This window comes from Berghia stephanieae, chromosome 2 (genome assembly GCF_034508935.2).
Source record: "Berghia stephanieae isolate SIO BIC M18660-M18661 chromosome 2, UCSD_Bste_1.3, whole genome shotgun sequence".
Taxonomy (NCBI): Eukaryota; Metazoa; Mollusca; class Gastropoda; order Nudibranchia; family Aeolidiidae; genus Berghia; species Berghia stephanieae.
In genome coordinates, this window is record NC_088361.1 from 92,903,140 (window position 1) to 92,915,923 (window position 12,784).

A 12,784-nucleotide genomic window follows, 5' to 3' on the forward strand; every position below is an offset into this window, starting at 1 on the left:
GAGCACAATAGGAAAATGACAAACTATTATTCGTGAAACGTCACTTCAAACCGGTGAACCACGTGACAACAACAAACAAAAAAACAACAAACGGTTTTAACCAGTTAGCTACCGTACTCTGAAATACGTATTAAACATTTTGCCAAGAACCTCGTCTATCAAATATCGATCGATTTGAATGACTCTCATCTTGGCAAAAACTCTCAAACATGGGACTTCTCGAAGTATGTAAGGCATCCTAGGTTTAAGAGTTGTTTTTTGTTGTTGTTGTTGCCATTTGTCATTTAAATCGATCAAAATTTGAAGTTCTAGTTTTCTGGCCAAATGTATAAATACGTGTTTTTAGACTACGGAAGTTGAATGGGTAAAGATAAAGATACAAGAAATGTATAACGTGAGCGTCCAAGTCTAATCGTGTAAATGCGAAAGAGGTGATGTTGAAACCCTCCCCCCCAAAAAAAACAAAAAAACAAAAACAAACAAACAACAAAACAAAATGGGGCTTCCCCAATGACACTTGACGTGTATTTAGATCACATGCTATCTGTCGTACTCTGGAAAAATACATATTTAAAAATTTGGCCAGAAATGTCGTCCTTCAAATATCGATCGATTTAAACGAGTCTCATCTTGACAAAAACTATCAAACCCGGGACTTCGCCGAAGTCCCGGGTTTGATAGTTTTTGTCAAGATGAGACTCATTTAAATCGATTGATATTTGAGGGACGACTTTTCTGGCTAAATTTTTAAATATGTGTTTTTCCAGAGTACGACAGTATTCTCGCCAAATACTGGATTGTGGTTGGTCACAAGGGAAAGGTAGGAGTTGGACTTTTGATGTACGCTAAAAATAAAACGATTTTTGTTTACCGAACATGGTACTTGCACGGTTTGAGTCGGACGTTCCTGATCAGTGAAATCCTATTTTTTATTTTGTTTTCGAGAGCATTTTCATTCTCCCCAAACAACATTAAATCTTTACCAAAGTTACATGTTTTGAGTACGAATTCAATTCTTAGCATTAAAAACATATCTGACATAGCACTGTTTTGAGTCTATGGGTCGCATATAAATATGATATATCGGGGATACCGTTGATGATTTTTGATCATCAATCTATTTTTGACTCTCATGAGTAAGCAAAATGGCAGCATTAAGCATTTTGTCAAATTTGAGCGTTGATCGTCGTTTGCATTGAGTCGTAAAGCCTAGTTGAAAAGAAACAGAAAAAAGCCTAAAAAGAAAAAAACAAACCAAAAACCCGAAATGGCTTTGAGGCAAGCTTCCACTTCTTACAGTCTAAAGCTTATCTTTGTATCACTCTAGCAATACTAAAATGGGATTAATTACATCACCCAAAATCTACTTTTTATTTCTTTAATCAGCAATTTTCTCAACACTCTCTTTATCCTCTACCTTCTCCATCTTTTTACTTCTGTTCCTGATATTCCTCTTCCCCTTCTTTTCTTTCTACCCATCTTCCTCCTCCTTATCTCCCTACTCCGCCTTCTCCACTTTCTCCTCATCGACCATCTTTTATTTTTCGCACATTTTAAAAGCAAAATCAGGCTCCGCCGTTCTTTCTCTTTATTATTATTATTATTATTTTTCTATCTCCCTTTAATCTAAATATCTAATAAAGCGCCGATAGACTGCCGTAATCTGAAAAACGAAATAAATAAAAACGTGTAGATATATATGCATTTAAAATTTTGGACAGAAAATCTTGCCCTTCAAATATCGATCGATTAACATGACTATCATCCTGCCAAATACTCTCAAATTTCGGACTTCGCTATTTCGATATTTGAAGGGCTAGTTTTCAGGCCAAAATTTTAAAGACGTGATTTATTTTCAGAGTGCGACAATGGATTAAATAGCCTGATAAAAAAAGAGATAGTCCTCATTCCATGAACTTTGATTTCAATAGCTAAAGCAGCAATGAATCTTTTTTATTTATAAATTATAATAGCATAACCCATCAGTATCAACTAAAACAACAATAATTTTATGCAAGCTTAAAGAAGAATAAAACAGACACATAATTCAAACCGCTTTTTAAAAAGAAGTTTAAACGAAATGTATAAAATACAGTATATTTAAAACATAGATACATACTTTGTTATTTTATAAATATGCATTCGCTTTCAAGATACATTTAAAAAGAAAACAAGGAACGTTTTCTAGTCAAAAAAGAAGGAAAGAAAAATAAATAAGATAAATCTAAGTCAAGAAAACCGTGCATCGTAACTTTTAGTTGAACCGCCTGGCATGGACGTTTCCTACTAATAGGACCCATATCATTCCAGTATAAACTCTTGGCATTTAAAATATCTATTCATTTATTTATTCGGACACTATCATTATATATAAAATATTGACTGTGGCATTTATCTGTATATTATTATTAAATATTTAATGCTCAAAATGTTGTTTATTTCACTTTGATAAAATGTACTCGTATAATCTATGCATGAAAGTGTCATAGAGCATTTGAAGGTTTGTAAAACCTATCAATTCTCTCCTAAACGATACGATACGATAGAAATGACATTATCAACGAGAATATTGCTATGTATAGAAGATGTATTAGATGCTATAAAATACAATTTATAGATTACACGGATGCTGTTGTTGGAAGCTCGGAGACGTAAACAGGGATTTGAAATATGGAAACCTAAAATGTCCACATCATTTAAGTCTTTGTAAATAAAATTGAAACTGCTACTGTATTTATTCTATTGATTTCAACATACAGGCAACACGTAAACGAAAGGGGTTTTGAAAGGGTTGACAACATCAAAACCAGGTTGGGGAAACAAAACATCGCACAAGGCAACAAGCAATATCCTGTGAACAAAACGTGAAGATCCAACAAACTCTGTAAGTTTGGAAACAACGCAGTGGCGTAGAGTTAGTTTGGAATGGTAGGGCTAAGCACACATTTAAACATGCTAATGCTAAAATTGTATTAGTCGTGTCAGGATTAAGTATATTTATTGATTATAATTTACGAAAACAAAATATTTTTAATCAATTTGATAAAAGCAATGACTTATAAATTAAAGATTGACAAAACAAAGTGTAAATAGATTGTCAGATTATTCAAAATTATTTATAAAATTCCAACGCTATGCCACGCCACTGAAAACGGTTAGCAAAAGAATACAACCAATATAAAAATAAAAAGGATGGGATAAAAAGGGGAAGGGTTGATGAGGCACCTGTGTCGGAATCCTCAGAATACTCAACGGATTCTGTTGATAATCGTCTGCCGTTTCTAATTAATGCGATTCTATCTTCACCTAAACAAAATGATAGAAATGTTAGTAAAGTAGCATGAGTAAATAAATAGCGTATTGGGTGTGCATATAGTTATAGATAAAATGTTTCTTGTGCAAGTCCATCGTCCATTTTAAGAAGGAGATATAAATTGTATTTTTAATCAAATTTATTAAAACTGATTAGCCTTATCTTAGAAGCCCTAGCGTTCTTTTTAGTTTCAAAGAAGGCTGAATATATTTATTCTGTGACTTGGTATATTATTAAAAACGCTAATAACACTTAGAACGCTAATACCGACGCTAATAACACTTAGAAATGGCATTTTTGCAGTTCCCTCATTTTTTCTTATGAGTTTTGTTTTTCGTTTTTCGGTATTCTATTTTCTAAATGCAAATAGCATAATATATATACATATGTGAAAACGGTTTCGGTAAGATATTGTAAATTGATCGTCTGTTAATTGGTACAAATAACGGCTATGTGTATGTATGTATGCGTGTGTGTGCGTGTATGAGTGTGCGTGTGTGCTTGTATAATAAATTGTATCTATATGTTTGCGCTTTATAAAAGTAGAGTATTCTTCTTCTTCTTCTTCTTCTTCTTCTTCTTCTTCTTCTTATTATTATTATTATTATTATTATTATTATTATTATCATCATCATCATCATCATCATCATCATCATCATCATCATCATCATCATCATCATCATCATTATTATTATTATTATTATTGTTATTATTGTTATTATTATTATTATTATTATTATTATTATTATTATTATTATTATTATTATTATTATTATTATTATTATTTGTATTATTATTATTATTATTATTATTTTTATTATTATTATTATTATTATTATTATTATTATTATTATTATTATTATTACTATTGCCATTATTATTTGTATTATTGTTATTACTATTATTACTATTGCCATTATACTTTTATTCCTCTTGAGCTAGACAACACTTTCATACAAAGTATTTTCCATACCACTATTAAGATCAAATTAACGTTGTAAAAGAAAAATGATTCTATCTTTGAATTCTATAAGCACAAAACGCTTTCTTCCATCTTCAATGTATCAAGCGTATCCAAACACGATCACAAAATTCACCAACTATTACGTTCCTAGAGGCAACATTAGTGCCTATTATAGATGATAGATATGAACTGAAAGTGTCGAAGAGCTATTTATTATCAAAAACAAATTGAAAAGTAAAATTTTAAACGAAATCCAAAAAGGTCAGTTCCTCTCTTCGTAAAATGGACGAGAAATTTCATGAATGTACAGTTTACATGATTTTATATTTGATCGTCAACTCACCCATATCATCACTTAAAGAGCTGCCATTGTCAAGAATTTGTTTTATGGGTGTTGTCTCACCTAAAACAATATATTGTTGAAATTGTCATAAACACGCACATCATTACACCACACAAACGCACGCACACACACACACACACACACACAAACACACGTACACACAAAGAGACAGAGAGAGAGAGAGAGAGAGAGAGAGAGAGAGAGAGAGAGAGAGATAGAAACACACGTACATGCCTACATACAAACGGTGTTGTCTCCCCTAATATATATTTAGGAAATGGTACTACATAACACAATGATAATTGAAACATACATACGAACACACGCGCACACTAACTCCTACGTCTTCTCAGACGTGTGTTATTTCATTGTTGGATTTGAAAGCAATGTTTAGTAAACAGGAATACAAATTAGTAATTTAAGCAAAAACGAAACAAGTTAGAGAGAAAAGCCGATTTAGTACAAACAGAGGCTTGATGGCTGTTAGGTGGCCAGCTCATTTAATTCAAGCCATCTTGTTAGCTCGTGCAACGTTCGGATTTTAGGACTTAAGTCTTATCCTTAAATTGCTCGACAGATTTTTAATGTTTTATCTAATAGGTTTATTAAAGATGTTCAACGAGCATCTTTTTCGTGCTAAACTGAGAATCATAAATTCCTCTTGAAGAGTAATAGAGTCGTGGCGCTGACATTGTATCAACACAATGAATTGGTTCTTTCTTCTTTTACAATGCCCGCGCTCTTTCATGCACGATGTGTTATTACACCAAAAAGTAGCTTTCAATACACCCCCCCCCCCCACTTTCCAAAAAAAAAAAGTTTAATGTGCATCTTGTATTTTACATCTTTTATCTAGCCTCATTTAAAATCCCGAAAGCCTCTGTTCTTATACTCATTCATCTATGGACTCTCGGAATAATCAAAATGTATGCATGAGGCATTGCTTCTCTAGGCGGTGCCGTGTCGCGTTTTGCGGAGATCATTTATTATAAATTCAATTCTCTCAGGCTTTCCACAAGAAGAGGCCAAATTGAAAGAGTCACAGACACGAGCATTTTGCTCTTAAGGGAGTCCCGATAGGTTACTGTCCCTACAAGCAAAAGACAAGTATCGTTCCATGTTGCAATCGAAATTTTTTTTTTTGTGGTACTGAATTCCATATCCAGTAGCGCGGTCTGATCTTGAGGAATGGAAAAGGAATAAACCAACAGGAGGGGAACTAATCGAAGATCCCTGTAAAAGTCTCCCAGGATCAACCAAGAAAATAATGGGTAGCTGCAAATAGACTACGGTCAAAACATACAAGAACAGCTGCCAACATGCACAAATGGGGGCTCCAAGAATCACCAACATGCCCAAAGTGCAACCTAGCACCACAAGATGCAAACCACCTCGTACTAGATTGCCCAGAGACAAAACTGGAAGGGGGATTTGAAACCATCAACAAATGTGATGATGACTTCCGAACCTGGATTGATACCTTGAACATAGAAGCGTAGCCGAACGATACTACTACTGTTATCTTGTGCAAGTCACCTCCTCACCCTAGCTCACTTGCACTGCCATTAATCTCTGGACTATTTCAGTGTTGTCTTGATGTACACCCTAACATTAAATGCAAATGTCGCCATCAGGATGAATGAATGAAATTTTGTTTTATCCTATCTTTTTAGAGGGATCCCGATACCTTAGTTGGTAGAACACTCACTTCACATACAAAGAGATTGTGATCGATCCCCCTAGTGCAGTCGAGATTTTTTTTCTTTTGACTTCCTCCCAACCAGCAGTGATTGGTTAGTTGGGTCTGTTAGATCTGATGGAAGTACTTTGTGATAGAAAATGTCTAATATTAGTCATTTCTATTGTCTGTTTCACGCCATAAAAACCGGATTAAAATTTGACTCCATGGGCCTAATGGCTCTGAATGACTAGTTATCTATTCCAGTTTGCTTTTTCCAGAAGCCGCGATAAACTTCGGCCCGGTGGACCCAATATTTTCATTTGAGACTGAGGCTCAAGGGTGCTGGTAGTCTTGGATCCTACTGAGATCGGTTCTACGCATTACCTGGTACTTTGATGGTGCCATTTGCTTCATGATCTGTAATCTTTTCGTAGTGGATGACAGTTTGTTCAGGGATGATGCTCTTGGCGCTCATAGGGCAGCAGCAGCAGATGGGTAGAACCTTCCTCTCCAGTCTTTTGTTGTAAAACATGAATAAGATGTACAAGACATAGAGGCCCAGGAATATGAGAGATTCGTACCTATGCAAATGAAAAACGTAAATTATTTTGTTTCGTTTAGTCTTTTTTTTTTTACAATTTCTAATATGCTCTATATTCTGCAAGGACAGGATTAATGTATTAATAGTTTATTGATGATGACTTGTGTTTGGCCTTTGTAGTAGATATTAATGGTAAGGAATAAATCGCCCAAAGTGTGTAAAGTAGGCACTTATTTCATGGTAACAAGAAGTGAAAAGAGCAGAGAGGTACCAAACAATTTTTTTATAAATTAAAAACGGCTGTGATAATAACACTCAAACAAATTATGACTCATGTCTCTTGTTGTGAAAAATGGAATCTCAATCACAATGTAGTTGTGGTTATGTGGTTATAAAAGTGGTAGAATAATCAATTGGGCAGAGAAGTTCTTCCGGCTCCAAACTTATTGGAAGTGTATTGGAAATCAGTCCTTCGGAGGACTAATAAAGAATAGGTTACATATTGAATCATAAAGTAGCATAGCTATTTTAGTAGCAGGATGTACAAGTAACTTTTCGGTATTATGGGACGCAAAAAAGCGAGGATGGATGATCTTTATTGACGACCACATATCTCTAGACTAGAAAATAAGATGACATAACTCTGAAACCAGAGGATCAATTACACAAGGTATGTATCCAGTCCTCCGGAAGAGTGGTTTTACACTTCCAATGGTATTGGAACCAGATTTTTTAAATCACGCTTTTGTCCTTTATTGATATACGGCTGGTGCGTCTTTGTGGTCGTGTGGTATGGCACTCGACCTCTGATGTCTCGTTCACTGGTTCGAGTCCCGCCCGCTAAAGGCGGCTCAAAGTTTAGAACAATTTGCGGTTCAACAATTTGTAATCCGATTCTCTCACATTCTCTCACCGACTCAGGGGTAAAAGTCAGTACATGGCCGTTAACAGCGTTGTACTCAAAACGCTTTACAAGGCCTACCTCTGGACAACAGCAATATTTAACATGGAGAACAATTGTATTATCGACTAACAGGCTTGTTCTCCATGTTAAATATTGCTGTTGTCCAGGGGTAGTCCTTGTACAGAGTTTTGAGTTACATTTAATGGTCATTACGCTATTTATACAGCTCAAGTCTTTTTCTGTTTTTTTTTTTTTGTTTTTGTTTTGGACCTTTGTACTTAGCCAAGAATTGGGCCCAAACCTCGAGATTATGGTGATATCTTTACGTATTTTTAAGATTTGCATCATTGAAGCATGAAACATATTAATTTTTGCCTATTGTTTGACTAATTAAAGCAGTGTTGTTTGGCTATTTGAATTGTAAATATTAATCGTAAAATCTGGTATACGTTGAAATTGCAAAGTCATTGGCATATTCTATTGATACTCGTGAACAGGAAATTTTTACGAGGTTGATGATAATGGTGATTATAATGATGGTGATGATGATGCTAATGATAATGATGATGGCGGTGATGATGATAATGATAATGATGAAGGTGGTGATGATGATAATAATAATGATGATGGTGGTGATGATGATAATGATAATGATGATGGTGGTGATGATGATAATAATAATGATGATGGTGGTGATGATGATGATGACGCTGATGATGATGTTGATGATGATGATGATGATGATGATGATGATGATGATGATGATGATGACGCTGATGATGATGATGTTGATGATGATGATGATGATGATGATGATGATGATGATGATGATGATGAGATGATGATTGATGATGATGATGATGATGATGATGATGGATGATGATGATTGATGATGATGATGATGATGATGATGATGATGATGATGATGATGATGATGATGATGATGATGATGATGATGATGATGATGATGATGATGATGATGATGATGATGATGATGATGATGATGATGATGATGATGATGATGATGATGATGATGATGATGATGATGAGTGATGATGATGTGATGATGATGATGATGATGATGTGATGATGATGATGATGATGATGATGATGATGATGATGATGTGATGATGATGATGATGATGATGATGATGATGATGATGATGATGATGATGATGATGATGATGATGATGATGATGATGATGATGATGATGATGATGATGATGATGATGATGATGATGATGATGATGATGATCATCATGATGATGATGATGATGATGATGATGATGATCATGATCATCATGATAACGATGTATGCATCACTCACCACATAACTTTCTCGTCATAGATAACGACGATGAGAGCGACGATACTCGCCGTGTACGCCACACAGTCTCTCACCAAAGGCCACCAAGTCAGCGGAAGTGGCTGAAAAATGAAATAAAAGGCAGATGTTACACAATTGGATTTTTCACAAGTTTCGAAAATTTCTGGGCTTTATGAAATGAAAGCGTCTTGACTGTCGAGACCCATCACAGGAAGAGACGAGACATGGAGAGCATTTTTTTCTTTGGGTTGAGCGTATTTCCATTACAACTATGACCCCATGATAATTTTGGGTTATCAGACCTGCAAGTAAATTCACGTCGTCGTCGCTTCCACCTCTTCCCCTCACACTGAAAACAAGCCTATTTTGATAAACTTTACTTTTATGCTGAGTGAGTAATTGGAAATTTATAATAAATAAATACATAAATGTGCGAGTGAATATACAATGCCCTCCATTCGCACGGATGGTTTTTTTTCTGAACAGCTTGCATAGAATAAGTGGAATATGGTTGAATAAGATTAATTATAATTATAATTAAAAGGCTACCTCGAGTTTGATCACCCATGGCCTCTGAGAAATAGTTTGGTAAGCTGTTTGATATTTTATGGTCACACACACACACACACACACACACACACACACACAAACGTTCTCTCTCTCCCTCACACACACACACACATACACATATACACACACTCTCTCTCACGCTTTCTATCTCTATGTTTTAAGGTATTGACACGTTTACATCACTGAAACGCACCCCCCCCCCTTCTCTCTCTCTCTCTCTCTCTCTCTCTCTCTCTCTCTCTCTATCTATCTATCTCTCTCTCTAATATAACAGCTTCAAATATCAGACAAACAAAATGCGAAACACGGAAGGTTTCGGGCTCAAAACTCTTCTTCAGCCATTGGCTGAAACAACCTGGAAGTTATTGGTTTAGTGTTTTGTTCTTGTTAGGAGCTGATCTATTCCTTTATGTATGTCAATTTGAAATAATCCACATCCTTCAACAGCTTAATAATAATTATTTCAACTTGTCCATCTACCTCTACACCTATAACTACCTCTCACCCTCCCCCCCCCCCTCCCTCCCCCTCCAACCGTTGGCGTATCAAGGTTAAACGCTTAATCAAAATCAACCAATAATACAAAATCAATTTCCTATCCATTGTTAATTATGATGGTAGGAAGTTGAATTAATTGCATGCGTTAACCACGTAATTAAATGATTTAACTCAATCATGGGTCATTGATTTACATTATTTTCAACCGATTGCTAGGGAGACATATGGTCTAAACCGACGTGTATTTATTTGCTTACATGTCTGATGATATTTCATTAGATTTACCATTTACCACCCAATCAAGCATATGTCAGCATAATTTCTCAATGTTATAACCCTTTGGTCGTGGGAGAAAAAAACTGAATTCACTACAACGTAACAGCAAATGTATTACGAGACGTTCCTGCTATCCTTTGTAAAAAAATAACAAAAGAAAAAAGGAAGAAGAAAAAAAAACCCAACAAATCAAAACAAAAAAAAACAACAAAACCACCCCCAAATAAATACAAAAAACAAAACAAAACAAACTACAAGCAAAAAAAAAGAATAAACAAACAAACAAACAAACAAAATAAAAAACAAAAACAAACAAAAACGTAGCAGTTCAATAATTATTTTTTCGCGGCACTTATCCGGCTTTACTATAAATAGATTTTGACCCGTGATGATCTCATGGCCACAATGATAATTCTTAAGGTCAAATCGTTAAATTCGATAAAAATTTGGTGTAAAAAAAAGAAGACATTTTGATAAGAAAAATTACGGGTGGGGTAATTGGCGGAGTATGATAAAAGTATTTTTGAACTCCTAAATTTGAATATCTTCATGCGCGCTCCCAATGTCGCAATCTTGGCAGCACGAATTAAGAACTTGCTCGAAGTTTCCAACGCAGGAGTTGTATAATCTTATATTATCACATTTATCATTTAGTATCCCGTTTCTATTTAATTATGCTTTAAAATTCATTGTATATATTAGTTAATTTTGTCAATAACAAAGAAAAAAAAGACAAAAAGGTAGAGCTTTTATGGTATGATATGATGTGATGATATGAATATAATGGTCTAAAATAGGCCAAGGCCTTTAAATGCCCAAAACCTAGCAAATCAATTCCAAATTATAGCCATGAACATTATTTTGTGTGCAAAAAAGAATTCTCTTAATTTGTAACTTTATGTCACTTTGATTTACCAGCAGTCACGCCAATGGATCTTTAAAAAAAATATGCGAGGCATATTAAACATCATATAATATTATTTATAAAGGGCAATCTCCAATGCATTGGACAAGAGCGCTTTGAAAAGAGTCCCAGGTCAACAGAATCACGTAACATGTAGGGTACGATATGAAGCCTGTTAGACACACTTACATTTGTGATCCTCGGGATGAGCAAAAAAAAAAAATTTGAAAATTTATATAGATAGTATGCGTTTGGCTAAGAAGCTCACAATATTGCCATCCGGAAATTAACGGACGTGCATACAAAACTATGTGTAACCATGAACTTTTATACATTTTATTGAGAAGTACTCATAAACGTGGATGGCAAAAAGCAATGACAAAGACCAGAGTGACGTCATCTTTGTTCTATCTATAGGGCAATATCCACAACGTGCTCAAAGCGCTTTACAAGTGGTTCCTAACTAGCAGCAACTCTGAAGATGTAGATAGAGACACGACGCCTGTTAAGCGATGTTATATATTTATTTTTATTTTTCGTCAGAACCAACGCTGTTAACGGCCAGTACTCGTTTTACAACTGAGTACCGTTAGAGAATGTGAGTAAACATCCTTTTTTAAAGGACTCAACTATGCGCCACTTTGAGCGGGACTCGAACCCTTGGCTTCCAATCCGAAGGCGAGTTTCATATCACTAGACCACATAGCCGCACAAAGTGATATTAAAGATAAAAAAGAACAATTAAATAGAGCATTACGATTAGTTAATCATGCTCAACTTGATTCTCAAGGAATTAAATAGTATTTCAAAGAAGTCCTACTCAGACATGGTCCATTCTAGTTTTAATTGCTGGATTACCTTTTTTTCAACTTATTTAATTCTACTATTTTTAAGGGGGGGGGCGGGGGGGGGAACACTAAAGGGTCATATTTTTTATTTGATGAAATATCCTAAACCTCTATGCACAGTCATACTGTATATGTTTGGGAAGGATGATTGCATATAATTTTTTTCGAAAAAAGTTGCCCGTTGCTATGGAAACGACGCCATATTGGAAAATAAACAACAAATCTTAAAAAGTCAAAGGCTTTTTTGTTTATCAACCGATTGCCATAATATTTTGGTCAGAGATAATAAAAAGGAAAATAAAGAGGCTCCAGAAGCCCAATTTTTAATTTTTTAATTAGAAACTTTAAAAATTATGTTCAAAGTTATTACTCGATTGAAAAAAGTTACATAATTTCAAATTACTCATAAAAAATGTTTTTTTTTTTAATCCGGCTCCTAGAGGACCTGCGTATTTGTATGACACTCATTTGTAGAAAGTTTGAAGAAGATTGGTTGAAAACTGAGGGAGGAGAAAAACGACGAAAATTGCAGTTTTGAGGAAAACGCATTTAAAAGTCAAAGTAAACGAGTTTAGGGAAAAACTCTCGTCTCGCTCTCTGATTGGATTGTGACCA

General features: G+C 34.8%; 1 protein-coding gene across 5 annotated transcripts in view; it reads right to left on the reverse strand.

Annotated features, from left to right (window-relative positions):
• The window catches only part of LOC144965881 (sodium/potassium/calcium exchanger 5-like), a 127,331-nt gene that overhangs the window by 10,303 nt on the left and 104,244 nt on the right, over positions 1–12,784 (reverse strand). For 2 of the 5 annotated variants that reach the window (XM_078901702.1, XM_078901703.1), the window contains exons 6-8: positions 9,074–9,174; positions 6,686–6,882; positions 4,621–4,680 (exon numbers count right to left, since the gene is read on the reverse strand). In XM_078901702.1, the coding sequence (XP_078757828.1) occupies positions 4,621–4,680; positions 6,686–6,882; positions 9,074–9,174 (358 nt within the window). Of the gene's footprint in view, positions 1–3,225; positions 3,307–4,620; positions 4,681–6,685; positions 6,883–9,073; positions 9,175–12,784 lie in introns of all 5 variants that reach the window. The other 3 variants (XM_078901700.1, XM_078901701.1, XM_078901704.1) reach the window with 2 other exon arrangements.